Raw genomic sequence first — 16,866 nt, forward strand, 5'->3', positions numbered from 1 at the left:
GTGGCGTTCTGTCTGAAACACGTGAAGACGTAAAAACATCCGGAATGATAATAAACTCTTCAGACGAACCAGCTGGTGGTGTGCACACTTGCATGTTGCACTCATGTTATGACTAATTCATCCACACACTATACTTCTTTTTTCACATATTTATAAAATTCTCAGCAATAAATTAAAAATAAAGATAAATATGAATTCATCAATGAAATTCTGTGGTCTCATCCAACAAACAGCCTCTACTTTGTCAGTATAAACAAACCAGCGGCAGTTGCTGCCAGAGGAGCACGCGGTATTACATAACTGTATTTTTGGGAGTTGACATTTGAAAGATGCCCTGGACCCCCCCCCCAACTAAATTAAACATGTACATAAAACATGATGTTAAGACACTATGCAATATGCATATAGAATTTTCCTTTCAGCCAGCTTGTATTAGCCCAACTGAGCGTCTGCCAACAGCTCAGAGGCTACCTATTGGGGGGTGTGCAGACCCACAAGCAAAGCGACAAAGCTCTAATATGCAGTGTCAGAGTGAAGAGGAGTAATTTCCCCTTGTTGACATGCGTGCAACACGGAAAGCTGCATGCACCATGTGTGCAAATGAAGCGCATTACCTTTCTGCCTCCTGCCAAGCACTGCGTCCTTTATTTATGTCTCAGACCCTGTCCTTCCTCTCCCTCCTCGTCCTCCTCACTGCCTCTGCACCCCACCCCCGCCCCCTTAAGGAGTACTTGTGCAAATGCAGTCAGCAGAAAAATGACATCACACCAGGATTTCCTCTACTGGTCTGCTTTTTTAAACACATCCTCTGCAGCCAATAATAATTCAGCAAGCATCTCTCTGCTTCTGTTGCTATTTCTGTCTCTTTTTTTTCCCTCTCTGTTTTTTTTCTTCATAAAATGCAGATTTTTTTCTGTAGGCATTTTTTCTCTTTTTTCCTTAGCCTTCCAGCAGAAATAGGACCCCCCCAGATTTCAGACATAATCTCCATGCAGGTCCTTGAGGTAAAGACGCAGTTTCAGAGCAAGCCTTAAGGCTACATATATCATGGATCATTGTTACAACACATTGAGCAGACACACCTTTCAACGTTTTTAAAGGCCGTCATGAGGTTACTGAAATGTTTCACAGCATCTAAAAATGGCACATTCTCTCCTCAGAGCTCTGCTCCCCTGCCTTCCTCCTCCTCTTTTCTATTTATAGCTGCATCGCCACAGAGAACAGAGGAGAAAGCATAAAGCTGAGAGGTCTTTGCCCAATTTTTATGCCTTAGTCCAAAAAAAATTCCTTTCCAGTCTGTCTGTAATCAAACAAGCAGGGAGAGTTTGTTCAATTTTTTAGAGAGGAGGTGTTTTCAAAGTTGACGATTCAAAAAACCATTAGTGCCATCTCTGATACAGGAGTTTTCAGAGGAAAGTCAATTTTGGGTCAGATACCTATTCTCCAGTTTACAGCAGTCTTACAGACCCACTCCAATTATCTTTTGATCTGTTTTAGTTTTGAGCCAGATTCCAGCACAGACGTGGAAAACGAAGATGTACACAAATCTAGTCTTGTAAAGCAGGGAGCTTGTGACCCACCCAGCATATTTCCTATGTCACAAATGAGATCTTTTTCAAACTGCATTTTATATATGCTCCTGATTCGTGATTTGAATCAAGAAATATTCAGAAATGCAAATGTGAGCGTAATTGTATTAATATTTTTCCTCCATCATCAGAAAAATGCCACAAGAACATGTTAGAAACACTGTTTTCATCGGAGTGGGTCTGTAAGATCAAGTGGACTGAATGACACCTCCCACATCACCATGGTAACCAGGTATACTGTAGACCACTTGTAATCTGGAGTTGAAAATATCTGATGAAGCCACTCTTCATTTCAAGGTACCTCAGCCCGTCTCTCACAGCTGTGCCAGTCTGAGTTAAATCATCCTTCCCCTGTCGGAGTCTGTGCCTCAGAGAGCAGAAAGCCTTTCTTTACTTAATAAAGCACTGCTAGCTGTTTCACTTTCTGTTTTTATGTTTTGCTTTGAACTCTTCTACCATCTCTAGCATCAACGTAAATGCTGGTCCCTAAAAATAAAAAAAAAACGTCTGCTCTGCTATTATTGGATTTGTTATTGCTGGTAAAGGACTTTATTTTGATAGGTTTTCTTACAATTTAGTTGGAATTTAGAGTGAGGTAGAGTCTTTAACCCTTGTCCTGTTTTAGATGACCCCACCCTTACATTGACGTATTCTTCCTACCATGACAAAGGTGGATAAAGGTGGAAAGATTTCATGTAATTCATGAACACCGGTGAGGTTCACGAATCATTGAAGCACACTGTCTAGTGGGTCTAGATGACCCAACTCCCAATGTTAAAATGCCTAGGATAGCACAAGGGTTACGCAGAACTAATCTTGTTACTTGACTGAATGAAGTTACAAGTTCAGAAACGATGTCTCAAAATGTCAAAACTGACAGTGTCCATGTCAATTTTACATGTATTTATTTACCAATTTTAGCTATTGATTTCAGTAGTTTTTTTAGTGTTTATCTCTAATCATCCTACTAACATTTTACTTCAGATTGTTCTTAACATTGTGTTTGGATGGCAATGCAGTGTTTTTCTCTGTTTCTAAAAAAAACTGTTCTGTATAAAACATTTTTGCTCTTTCTGTTTCTTCCCCCCAAATAATAAATCGAATAAAACAAAACAGCACAGATTTCACCCAATCCAAAAAGTTCACTCTTTATCCAAATAACCAAAATATGCACAATGCTTTGTTATAAAGTCCATTCTTCTCACTTTAATTACTAGGGGGGGAAAAACGGCTTGTAAGGAGAGAAATTAAAAAAATTAAATGACTACAAAATGTTTTTTTCTTTCAATTCTTTTTAGTTTCTTTTCTTATTGGTTTGGTGGCCCCCCTTGCTTTTTTCAATGTACCTGTCTGTAATTGATTCTTTAAAGTGCTCTTTCATTAAAATGACATTGAGAGGCAGGGTTGTAAAGGGCTTTAAAAAGAGATACACAGATAACCCTTGTAGGGGTTTTAACAAGTTTACAGCTAGAAATGTCAAAAATCCAAAAGAAAAAAAATACTATAATAGTGAAGATCTTCTCATTCTTGTAAAAAGACAACAACAAAAATCTATTTTGGAAACAAAATTAAACAAAATTAATATAAAAAAATGAAACACAATAAAATAAAAATGGAAAAAGTAAGTAATATGGTACATCACTGACTGGATGATGATGTTTGTCCCTCATTTCAACCAAATGTTATTTGGCATGAAGTGATACTAGATATTGTATGCTCTGACATTGAAGGCGCATTTGAAAAAAATTAAACGTCATTATTTAATTAGTTCCAGTTTCTTATCGTGTTTTGTTTTTTAACATTTCATTTTGATTTCTGGGAATTACTTTTGTTTTTTGAACTGTTTCATTATAATTTTGTTTCATTTATTTTTAAAATTGTGTTTTGATTTGTAGAATTTTGCTTTGATTTCAAAATGTAATGTTTTTTTGTTGAATTTTTTCCCCCCTATTTTAATTGTTTTGATCGTTTTTACAAGTATCACTTCAAGGCCACCATATACATTAATTACACAAAAAAGCACTAAACAAACCTAAAATTAAAAAAGAAGCCTGTGCCAATGAGTAACCTTCCACTGCACACAGGTATTATAGTGCAGGCTCTGAAACTATTAAAATCGTTTTTCCAAATCTCTGTGTATTTGTGAGCATATAGACTGTAAGATGCACTCACTGTGAAGCTGTTGTTGACATTCTTGGTGCTTGACTCTGCAACACTGGCATCTGATAGGTCAACCTCGTCAAAGATGAGGGACTGAGCAGACGGGGCAGAACAGCAGGGATAAAGGACAGAAGAGAAAAGTTAGCATTTTGATTACTTTTAATATGAAGTCACCTCAACTAAGCTTATTGTGGAATATGGTTCTGACAATCTGGCAGGCTTGTGAAACTTATCTTATGTTAGCTACAGTAAAAAAAGAGCTTCAATGGAATGAATCAACTTTTAAATGAAAGACTTTGACAGCTGCAATGGGTTGATGAGCAAGCTTCTAGGTCAGGGGTCGGGAACCCATGGCTCACGAGCCATATCTGGCTCTTTTGATGGCCACATCTGGCTTGCAGACAAATCTTTAATTATAAAAAAAAAGTTTCATTAGACCAGTCCTTCTCGGGCGCGATGCGATGCCAGGGGGGCGTGCAGTAGTAGCGGTGCTTGGAAAAAAAAAATCTGCATCGCCATCAGTTAACTATTCTCTGTTATATCACAGAGTTTGTACCAGCCTGAAACCTGTGAATTGCTGTCCCTGCAGATGCGCGCTCCTGTCTCTGAGAAGGAAAATGAGAGGGGTAGTGGGCTCAGGCAGCAAGGTGAAACGGCGCTCTGATTAGGACATGCTGCCCGTCACATACCACACACTGCAGCGTGTGAGTATTGCTGTACTGGCAATGTTTGGCTCCACGTATGCATGTGAGCAGTCTTTCTCATATCTAAAGAACATTAAGACCAACCTACGATCACATTTAACGGATGGAAGTCTCAACGCCTGCATGAAGCTTAAACTCACCACTTATCAACCAGACTAGACCATCAGCAAAACCGCCATGCAGCACCAGAAGTCGCATTAATGCTAAGAAATACTCATCATTTATTAGCAACAGCATAATGTAGCGTCCCTTTCCCACACTGAGGCACGGAAACTTAATCTCTTTTAAGGTTCTTTATTCTGGTTACTGTAGGCCGTAACCAACGCTGTACAACTCCTATTTCCCTTATTGAGCCAATAGCTGAACCCCATTGGTCCAAACTCCCCCAACGGCTGAGCGACCGGGCTGAGGGCCAACCAGAATCTCTGTTTGATGCGTTCAATGAACTCCGGAACTTAGAACACGACCCAACAGCCACCCAGTCCAACTCAGTTCGCTACAATAATAATGTTATTAAAAAGAATCCACAGACTAATTGTACTTTCAAAGTGTTGAAATTACATAAAATGCACACATTCACTTGTATTTTTAGTTTTATACATATTGTATGGCTCTCAAGAAATTACATTTAAAAATATGTGGTGTTAATGACTCACTCAGCCAAAAAGGTTCCCAACCCCTGTTCTAGGATAACATAAACAAGAAATGTCAGGTTTTAGCTTCCCAAAAAAAGAGGAAAGTGTTGCTCATTTTTGATTCTCTCAGCACAAAGGTTTTGAAGAAAACAGGATACATGACTTTACAAAAATGATTTTATTTTATAGAAAAAAATAGATAAAAGAGATGTTTTAATTTATCCAGGCTAACCCTAGAAAGAAACCTTACATTCATAAATCAGGGTTTTCCCAGGTAGATTTGATGACAAAATACTAATTTACAAAACTTCATAAAAATTGAATATAAGGCACGCTTAAAAGCCTTGTTGTTGTTGTTTTTTTAAAACAACAAAACAACAGTACACCTTATAATCCGGAGCACCTTACCTATATATGGATTAATCTGGTTGTGTTTACTGATGTCAAAGCGATTCTGAGAACTACACAGTGCTCTGAAAATACATTTGGTTGGATGTTTTAGTAAATATGCTAATGCAGCTAATGTGTAGCAGTGACAGACTGGGCTGTTTAATTACGTGCTGCTAACAAAATTAGGACTTAGCGTAGTCACAGTAAAAATTGTTTTAGCAGTTTGATTCTTTTTTTTTACTTGTTGCAAACCAGGTCAGGAGCTACAGGTGCAAACCTGTAGCTTCGTGCACCTCGTATTTGGCTTAAGTCTGAATGGTAAATGGTAAATGCCGTATACTTATATAGCACTTTTCTTTCCTACAAGGCCCAAAGCACTTTACAGTCACAGACCCATTCACCCAGTCACACACACATTCACACACTGGTGGCGGCTCCGCTGCCGAACACTGCCGCCAACCTACCACCAGAGGCAAGGTGGGGCTCAGTGTCTTGCCCAAGGACACTTCAACTCATGGGCGTGCAAGGTGGGAATCGAACCTGCAATATTACGATCATGGGTCAACTGCCCTACCGCTGCACCACAGCCGCCCAAATGTAAACCACTCATTGACTGTGCGCCTTATAATCCGGTTTTCCCTACAGTGTGAAAAATTTAGTAAATGTGGCAACTTAAAATGTATCATAATTTAACCTGACATATGTTTTTAAAGTATAGCATTTACTTGAGTGACACATAACAAATCTACAACCTAGAGATTACAGGTGTGAAGAACAGCAGCTCGGTTCAGCAGATGCTCTGAAATAATTCATCATTAAGGGGCTATCCTGCGGGGGAACAGAAGCCACCTTTCACCAACTCTCACTGCACCAGAGACACCTGTTCACTCACAACCAAAGGATCCATCCCCGGAGATAGCTGGTATGCCTGGAGCAGCAGACTGCGAGACACTATACAGTCCGTGCCAGGGTGTGGCAAGCAGACCTTAGGGACTGTGTTTGTTCATAAATTAGGAACTAAATGTGTTTCAAAACAAATACAACAATCAGAGGACCGGGGCAGTGTGCCCTATTCCTCATTCAGAACAAATAAAACTTTTTTGAGTGAAGTTAGAGTCCCACTATTGTCAAAAACTCACAACTGAGTGTGGTGAAATGCGTTCTTTTCATTTAAACTATCCCCTAAGGAGTGTGGTTAGCTGCTGCCACTAGAGTCTGGAACCATTTTAGTGGTTTAACCCCCCAATATAACTTCTCCATGTTGAGTGTCAAGCCTGGAGACAGTCTGTCCTATTTAGAAGATTCTTTGAGCAATTGTGGATTTCACTCCCATAATCTCCTAATTCAAGAGCAAACACTCCACAACTTGACCACCATGCTGCTTGTTCAAGAACACCCTGCCGTAGTTTATATAATTGTTTGGAATATTATTGATTTAAGAGAAATAACTCAAAATCCTCAATATATGCTAAGAGAAACTTTGCTGAAGACCATTTTTATGTTTGCTTGCCAAGAGATGAAAGTGGATTATGTTTTCTTGTTTACGATGATGATCTCTATTTCTTTAGGAAAAGAGAAAGTTGTTATAAATTAAATAGGCATTTACTTTCAAGAAAATGGCTGCGTTTCCATTACGCATAGCGCAAAGCAGTATCAAAATTCTAGAAATGTCAAAAAAACATAATTCCGCAATTGGAGTTTTCAATAAATCCTAATTATATAAATAAACACATTACAGCTCATGCATCATGAGTCATTCAAAAACACGGTGACGGATGAGAAAAATGTTCTACAGCAGATACAGTCACATTTCTGCCCTCATCATCATCTATCAAAGGAGATGTTGGCGTCTTATTCAGGCCATGGAGCACTGAGCTCCTTACACGTGGGAGTTGCTATGGATGAAGGGATTTTGGGAAATGGTGGTTGGTGATTTTAGAGAGGAGCTGTGTATCCAACAATTAAACAAAAATTTCAAATGACAAACTATATTTAACATAAAACTATTTCATCTTTTCAGGCTGCACGGTGGCGCAGTGGTTAGCGCTCTTGCCTCACAGCAAGAAGGCCTCTGGTTCAAGTCCCAGCTGGGGGATGTGAAAAACTACATCAATGGGGGACCTTTCTGTGTGGAGTTTGCATGTTCTCTCCATGCATGCATGGGTTCTCTCCAGCGTCTCCGGCTTCCTCCCACCGTCCAAAAACATTCCTCATAGGTTAATAGACCTTTTTCGCAAAAACCGGAAGTACGTCATCAACGTGTAAACCTAGTTCCGGTTTGTGCTTCGCTGGCGGAGGAATGGCAGAGCCTAGAGTGTTTTCGAAGAGCCTGAGTTGTGTTCCGAAGTTCACCAGCACCGATGTGATGAAGAGTGTGAAGATGCAATCGTCCACTAAAGGAAACAAATTGGACATGGGATATAAATTCGTCCACGAAGAGTTTATCCACCATTACCAAGGTAAGCTTCAGCTAGCTTTAGCCATAGCCGCATCACCGGTAACTCTGTGTGTTTACGTCAACTGTAAATCCTGGTGTTATTAATTTGTAATATAAGGCATCGCAGTGAATATGTTGTGTGTATGTTTAAGTGAAAAGGCATGAGATTAACATAACACCCAAAAATTTGGTGAAGCTGTAAATAAGAAATGTTAAGTTGCCCGTATGCGTGTTCATTTTGCTGCGGTTGCGGCACTTTCTTCACTTACTAGTATTATTTTTCTGAAAGTATGGTGAGCAGAAGTCCTCTTTTCCTGGACATGTCCTCTCTTTTGATACTTATATAATAAAATAACATTGAACATAGATGAAATGTAATTATATTTGCTTCATGTATGCAGCTCTGAACACCAATTACTCTCGATGAAATATCTCACAAACTCACTTCACTCCTCTTTTTTACAAACTCAAATCTGGTCACCCTATTGACAGTTATAGTTTCATGTCATTCTGAACATTGATGTAGCAACATAAGTATGTCCTAATTTTAACCTATATAATTTATTGTGTCTAGATATCACTGGACGCAGAAAGTGCCAACCTGAAAGCTTTCGTCTGCAGTTGTGTGGCTGCTAAAGGATTTTGCAATCACATAGTTGCCATCCTGTTCCAGACCGCACATTATTCACAGCTGGGTCTGCAGGCTGCTCCACCCCCCTGGCCTGCACGAGTGGCTTGCAAAGATGGCACAGGTGGGTTTGTGATCATATTGTCATTATTTTTTAAGAACGTATGTGTATCCATAACAACTCTAAATTATTATAAAAACACCCCAAGTAGTTACTACAGACTTTAATTGCTTTCTGCCTTTTACTTATAAGGGAATCCATCCTGAACCGGTTAGTGAGCTGGTGGTGCAAAAACCCAAAACAGTTGGCAGGGACGGTCAGAGGTCCACACTGTAAAAGGCATACAGGTGATTAACTTTTTGTTGCTTTGTGAGCAAGTTAAGTTTTTTTTTTTTTTAATCTTATGACTAACCAAATTATGGTTACAGCAGATATAATGAATTAAATTGAAATGTAGTTATGCACTTATGTCTAACTTTTGTGTGTTGTGTTTCTCTTGTGTAGGACCACAGCCAGATCCATATGATGGCATCTGGAAGCAGATTATGCCAGGTGCAGCCCCAACCTCTCATGGTTGTGTTGGATGGGTTTCTGAGATGGAATGAAAGAGAACTTGGATATATATTGTGGCAAATGCATGAATGCATACCTTAAATTACACTTATCTTGTCTTTAACAATCAGTTCAGCCTTCTGTCTTACTGTTGATCTGTAATGTTATTTTTTATTGTAAATGTTTGATGTTATTTGCATACCAAAAAATTAAACGAGGCACAATTTTGACCAAAATTGTTTTATTTGTTCATCTAATTTTTTTGTGTAGTCAGTCACATTTCAACAGAAAAACATTACGAATATAACAATTATATTTAATTAGATTTTAAGAATATGTGGAAACACTAAATTTTTCCATACTATTTGCACATTATACATTATTTACATACCAAACATTAATTCACTCTTCAAAACAAAAAAGTCCATGATAATTTGCCAAAACACGGCGGTTAAGCCAGATCTGATTCACACTGCCCATCAGTGTGAGCGGCACAGAGAGTTCCTGATGTGAAAGGACTTTATCCTACTGATCACTCTTTCCACCATAATTCTGAGGCGGGCCATGGCTGCGGTTTGTTCTGTTTCCTCCTTGCTGAATTGAGTTGAAAGCTTAAAAGGTGGAATGATGATCTTAGATCCAATGTCAGTTAGGAGGTCTTGAACGAGGAACTTTTGTCCGCCATGACATCGTCTCCTGGCTCCAGCAAAGGAACTTGGCTTCTAAGTCATGGATGTAATCCAAAGCCTCATCCAGAGCACCTGTGAAGATAAAGAAATTAAAAATCAGTCTTAATATATTAATGCTACCTTTCAACACAACACAGTAATCATGTTTTGAAAAGTATGTTAAGTATTTAATTACAAATACATTTCATTTATTTTTGTTAAGGAAATTACAAAATGACAAAATGCTCAAAAGTGATTAAATACATGTAATTAAAATAGGTGAGAGCATGAACATCTTTTATTATAAATATTAATTTGTTCAGGTAGAAATGCATGTATCCAATAACGGTACACATAGTTGACTAACGTTAACCAAACACATTATGAACAACCTTACCTGCAGGTGGGTGTGTCACGTAGTCGTGATCCATCTTTACTGTCTTAGCTTAGCCACCATGTCGCTAGTATCTTCACAGCTTAGCTGCATAGCCTGACGTTTGAGGTTCTGTCATATTCTGACTCCCTTCTCAAAGGATCAGTAAAGTTGTTCCAAGGGAAAATACTCGGGGCAACACCACTCTTCAGGCGACGAACGACGCAGCCGCACCACAATCCCGGAGCGAAGTTAGTAAGTGCCGGCAGCAGAGGGTGCTACCTGTGTTTACATTAAAACTATGCCCTTCATCTCTTCGGATCGCCTATATCCATTTGGGTTTCAGGTTTGGATCCACAGGAAAATAATGAAATGAAAGGTAAGGCTGTTTTTGGTTGGAAGACGAACAGCCTGGAACGCAACAGAGACTGCAACTCTTCGACTCTGCCATTCTTCATATCTGCTGCTACGCTAACAGGAAGTTGTTTTACACGTCATTGACGTATTTCCGGTCGAAAAATGCGGAAGTGTGAAAAAGGTCTATTGGCAACTCTAAATTGACCGTGAGAGTGAATGGGTGTGTGTTTGTGGACATTCTGCCCTGCGACAGACTGGTGACCTGTCCAGGGTGTCCCCTGCCTTCGCCCACAAGTGGCCAGGATAGGCTCTGGCCCCATGACCCCGAAAGGGAAAAGCAGTTAAGAAAATGAATGACATTTTAACACCTCCTTTGAGAGTTGACCTGAATTCAAAGTGAAACTAAATACAAGCTTTAAAAATGCTTGTAAAACGATGGGTTTTGTGAGTTGCTGCTAGCCTGAGCACTCACATGGAGTAGCACTTTTCACATTTGACAGTTGTTTGTCGAGCTGTCTTAGTTGCTGAAACAAATTTGTCGCATTTTTGGAAACAACAGCCTTTAATTTTGCAGTGTGCAGTTTGTTGCGCTAAGTCTTAAATCACAAAATGGAACCAATACAACTTAATTTTATATATACAGTTTAGCCCAAAATTAAAACAATAGTTGTCTCAATGGGCTTTATACTGGCAATTGTACATAAACATTAAATCAGTCATAAAAGACAACAGGTAATTGCTAAACTGCTAAATTGCCAAACTGACTAAGCTAACTGGACAGCCCTGCCCTTAGATGCTCTTTCTCGATAAGGAAAAACTCCTAAAAACACGGATTCCGGGAAAAAAAAGAAGTAACCGGTTCCATACAATGGAAGTAACTGTTCTTTCTTGCAGAACAAGTTTCTCTTTGCTGGTTGCTATTCTAACACTTGCGCATTGCTGGAAATAGGTGAGCTAACCAGAAACTCAAGTGAGCAGGGTGCTGTAAAAAAAATAAAATCCAGTTTTCCCAAAAATAAATCTTCTTGAAAAGCAAATTATCCCCAGCCCTAGAATGTATTTATTGCAGAAGACAGGCTACCTTATGAATCTGCACAGTCGCCATGTTTGACTTGTGTTACCATTCTGAACGTCTGCAGTTCTTGGTGTACATCTAAAAGTGCTTCTGCATCATGCTGTGTCTCAAGCTACTTATCTTGAACCTAACATTGGCCAAACTAATCCCAACCCTGACCTGAAACTCCCAAATTAAACATTTCTCCAGTGTTTCCCTCTGTGAGAAATTACTTAACCTCAAACCATTTTTCTTTGACACTAAGTGGACTGACCAAAGCTAGTGCATTTCTCATCAACATGAATCTTTAATGGATCAACAAGAGTGTGATGTGGGACTGGAACTACACGTGTGTATTCGTGCTAGGGCTGAATAATTATTCGATTTGCAAAATTAACAGCCCACTGTTGTTTTTCCACATCAAAATAATCCAAAGAGAACATTATTAGAACATTTTAAACTCAAACTCAAACTTTATTTATTTATATAGCGCCTTTCATTTCAGTTAAAAACACAAAGCGCTTAACATAAAAGCAAATAAAATAATCATAAAAATTGAAAATGATTAAAAACAGAAAACACAGGACAATCACACAGATGGGACCCCTCCCTCACCAGATTCCTCCCTCCAACCACCCCGTTCCCCCAGTAGAACCCTGAACACACAAAGAACTGCAGCTAAAAGAAGGTCTGGCTTGGTACTGCTGTGAGGAAACAACATCATGGGGATCCATTCATTCCAAGGCCCAGCCCGACCGCCGGGGTCATTACCACAGTGCCCGCCCAACACAGAGCAGCCTTGGGCCAACTCCATGGCTATTACACCACAGAGCGGGACCCCAGGCAGCCCAATGAGAACGGGCACCGCAGCAACAGTACCCCCTACAGGTTAAGCTGGTGGTGCCCCAGAACAGTGGATCCACCACACGGTATGGTCACGCCTTTGCAAAATGTAAAGTGTTCCACACATTGGACTGTAATGATGGCTTGATCATTTTTTGCTGCTTTCACGTGTGTTGTTCACTGTGATGACACTTGGTCGTTTTTACGTTACGCTAAAATAAACCTATACCATGTCTCAAACCAAATGGTATTTTCCAATATTGATTACAATCGATTTATTTAATTTTAATCCATTTTACAATGGTTTTTAATCGATTTGATATGATTCAATTCACAACTTGCGTCAGACAGATTGATCTGGTTGGATCGTAGGAATATCATTGAATTCATCAAGTAAATTGTAAATAGCGTATATTAATATAGCGCTTTTTTTTATCTTCCTCGAAGGCCCAAACTGCTTTACAGTCACAAACACATTCACATTCACCCATTCACACAATAGTAGTCGATTAATCATTAGAACCCAAGTGGTTTGTGTTTTAGCTAACTACTGTATTAGGCCAACGATTAACATCCTAACATCAGACAAGTAAGAGGTTAATTTTCCACTTTTAATTACAGTAACTCCTGGTTTGGCTTGTGTGTTTTTGTGCGAGATGTGCAAGTACAGTATGTTGGTTAGATTGCAACACTAGAGAAAACCCCATGGCAAGCATAATAAATGTCTGCAACACCAGCTGAGTTTCCATTGACTATGAAATTGCGCAAATTAGATTTGCAATTATGCATTTTCCTAATGAAAACACATTAATTTAGAAAAAAACGCATTTATCAAGAAAAGGTTTTTGCACTTGGAGGAGGTGGTTTATGAGGCGTATCGAAATGGACATATTTCGCAAAACTGTTAAGCGTGTCATGAGGAATTGTTGGATCGACCGCTGCTCTGTAAAATCACCAATCATTTCCCAAAATCCCTTCATCTGTAGACGCTCCCACGTGTAAAGAGCTCGCTGCGCATGGCCTGAATAAGACGCCAACGTCTCCTCTGACAGACGATGATGAGCACTAGTGCCGTAGCAGAAATGTGAATCCATCTGCTGTAAATCATTGTTCACATCCATTACCATGTTTTTCAATGACCAATCGCCTGAGTTAGTTTGTGTTTATTCGCTTAATTATGATTTCATGGAAACAGTGTAATTGTGAAATTCTGTTTTTTGTTTTCATTTCTAAAATTTTGATAAAGTTTTGCACATATCTGTAATGGCAATGCAACTAATGTTGTCTGCAATAAAAAGAAGAAACAACACCAAAGAGATGCAAAAATACATTCTGTTTTCATGTGAGGTTTAAAAAGGATGTATGCAAAATTGGTGTAAGTAAGCATGCTGCTTTCATCGTCCTTTTATGAGACTATCCTTACTGATTTTTAATAGACAAGAAACCCTGTATGTCTTACAATGTTTACCTTTGTAAAAACGTTTCTATAAAACCCCATTGACTCAATCCATTGTTCAAACCCTCCTTATAGTTTACGCCTGTACAAGAAATGTGTAACATGGCTTTCTAAATCACAATATTTATATAAATAACTGATGTTGCTAGTCTACATAATCGGTTGCACTGTTGTCAAACACTACTGGGTGATAAAATGAACCAGAAAGGCTAAATGTAGCCTGTAGCTCACGTTTGACAGTTTATTTTTGTTTTTTACTAATATTGTTTATTGTAATTTAAAGACAGTTTCCACCACTTACAGGCATTTATGTTAACAACTGTCTGTCCCATACATATTGTCATAACTTCAGCTTCCTGCAGACTCCCGGATCTCTACTGTTTATAAATCTCACAATGTTTTTATTTTGTGTAGTTGACATGACTTTACAACAGCAATTTTAGGAAGATTTTGTGTTTAATTGAAGACCAACATCAATTAAAAGGCCACCTGTTTTCTTATAGCATGTGTTTTTTGACAATTGTTCTTGTTTAGTAACTATTCTTAATCTCTATGACATCACAAACTGTGACTAGACAATGAAAAAGAGTATTTTCTCTCCATTTTTTACTTTAAGTACTAAACTTAATCAAAAGCTGCCACTTTATGTTTCTGACACACTGCAGTGCTGCTGAGATGACGTTACTCTGATGGATTTAAGAAGATGTCAAGCTTCTACAGTGCATGGCAAACACCAGACAGTGTCCCAGACAGAATGAATGGAGACAAAGGATAGTGAGTACTTATCAGTAACAGTGAATAACACTACCTGACCATGGCATAAAGTACTTTACAGTGTGTTATCAGTTCTCTTATTTTTTTCTTTTCAGTTTTTTACACTTCTTGCACACTATAAGAAAGCCACGAAATGACACACAGCTTAATAGATGGGTAAATTTGTGAAGCAAGGGGGACAAAACTTAGACAACTTAGAACTCGTTGGGTCCTTTACAAAGAAACTAGTGAAATGGTGTACTGTATATACGACTCAGAAATCCAGGGGGATTGATCTTATTGTGTTAGTACACAGGACTTGATCAACCGGAAAGTGCTTATAAGACTGAGGGCAAAAAAACTTGTGAATTTGGAGAGCTCTGTGACATAAATTGTATTACAAATGCAAGGAAACTGTGCTTAGTGGGCTGACATGAAGGTTTACTATTTTAATTAGGTAGTTTTCCCAACGTCTCTGTCAGTTTTAAATTCTTCAGCAAGGTTAAAAAAATATTCTGGATTCTGGTTTGAACTCATAAGAACTTGAGGACATTAAGTCTGGCTCAACTTTCACCATGCCAAATGGTCTTTGATTTTGATAGGATCCAGTTTATGCTGTCCCACATCCAGAAGCTCAAAACCTCATGCATAATGTGATGTTCTGTCAATTCCAGGACAAAGGCTCAGCAGATCCTTTAAAGGGAACAACCATCTAGCCTTTGCTGGATGGTTGGTTACCTTTAGATGAATTTTCCCTATAAAGTTTACGTCATTAAGTTCTTGGTGGTTGTCCCTCTCATTATCTGTTTGCTCCCCTAGCTTATGTTTCTAAGTCTTAAAATGGTGACGTTCTTCCCGTTTGGTGTGCCATCCAGGAGTTACGTGGACAACGTTCCTGGGGGCACAATGTTTCTGATGTTCCACAGTGTCGTCTGATCCCCTCTTTTTTTTTTTTTGCTTTTACCTGGTGTCTGTTGTGTCAAGATTCCACAAGGACCTTCAGTGGGGCTACTTCAACCGATGCCTGTACCTTCCTACCCGTGGTCGCACATTGCCATGGACTTGATCAATGTTCTTTTTAACTTCTAGAGGTATCATTATATATTTTTTTATCATAGACAGATTTTCCAAAATGGTTTGTGCTGTACCACTACGAGAATTTCCATCTGCCAAGTAACTTGCTTTAGTGGTTTCCAAGAATGTGTTTTGTCTGTGCGGTCTCTCTGAGGACATTGTTTTGGACTATGGTGCAGAGTTTGGAAAGACTTCTGCAAGCTCTTGCGGATAAGGGTTACCTTGTCTTTCTCTTTTCATCTTCAGACTAATGCCCAAGTCAAGTATTTCAACTGGGACTAAAAACTTTGTCCTGGCCATGGGGTCCAGGAACACAAGTACATGATCCGTTCAGCTACCTTAAATTAATATGCCCAAAGCACTTTGTGTTACTAAGTATGAAAAGTGCCATTTAAAGATTGATTTATTTGATTGATTGACAGACTGATTGCTTGATTGATCTTCTCCTGTTTGTAACTCTTTTGAGACAGTCAGTGGTTAACAGCCCTCAAACCCGCACATCTCTTGTTAGAAGGAGAGAGCTTTAGTCTGGACCTGCACCATCTGGAAAGGGTTCTGTCCTCTACTGCTGTACAACCAGGAGTGTCTCACACTGGTTGCAAATTTTGACTGTGTAAGAGACACCAGGAAACTCCACTCCCGCCTCCTAAGATATTTTACAATCTCCAGAATTTTCAATTCTATAGTGGCTTGGTTGAATCTTCCTTGGTTGTTCGCTTTCTGTACATTGGATTTCTGTTTTGAGTCCAACTGTCAGACGTAAACAAACAATTTAATCATTTTAATCATTTTATCATATTTTTACTTTCATATTTTTTTACCTTGTCTCAAAACAATACCTATTGTCTGCTTTGTTTTTACTTGTTATAAAGCCATTTCAGTAGAAAATGTACTGCCACTGTTTAAAAATGAATAAATATGACTATCAGTTCTTAATTAATTTGAAAAGTAAGATTAAAAAATTATTATCGATCTGTCATGTTTCCTTTAAACAAGAAAGGTGGTGCCAATTTCAGGCAAGTCATTCAGTTTTTGCACCAGGTAAATTTAAACAAAATTGAATGTTAGTAAAGTCAAATCAAGTCCAATATTAGTTTGTGGTAACTGATACTGCATTACTGGTAAGTAATTTCTACAACAGTAATTCACAATCAATGATTTGCTACTGGGTAATCACTAGGGGTATAGGGGA

At 38.8% G+C, this 16,866-nt stretch overlaps 1 protein-coding gene and 1 long non-coding RNA gene across 7 annotated transcripts in view; one reads left to right on the forward strand and one right to left on the reverse strand.

Moving 5' to 3' along the window:
* Window positions 1–16,866, reverse strand: part of LOC101165925 (diacylglycerol kinase eta) — a 95,423-nt gene that overhangs the window by 53,539 nt on the left and 25,018 nt on the right. For 5 of the 6 annotated variants that reach the window (XM_023950501.1, XM_023950499.1, XM_004081627.4 and 2 more), the window contains one exon: window positions 3,762–3,842. In XM_023950501.1, coding sequence (XP_023806269.1) covers window positions 3,762–3,842 — 81 coding nt within the window. Of the gene's footprint in view, window positions 1–614; window positions 1,544–3,761; window positions 3,843–16,866 lie in introns of those variants that run through there. The other variant, XM_020713229.2, reaches the window with a different exon arrangement.
* Window positions 8,626–9,096, forward strand: LOC111946713. The gene is made up of 3 exons (XR_002872444.1): window positions 8,626–8,667; window positions 8,797–8,891; window positions 9,049–9,096. It is a non-coding gene; the product is annotated as an uncharacterized LOC111946713 (long non-coding RNA).

Source organism: Oryzias latipes, chromosome 21, assembly GCF_002234675.1.
Source record: "Oryzias latipes chromosome 21, ASM223467v1".
In the NCBI taxonomy this organism is placed as follows: Eukaryota; Metazoa; Chordata; class Actinopteri; order Beloniformes; family Adrianichthyidae; genus Oryzias; species Oryzias latipes.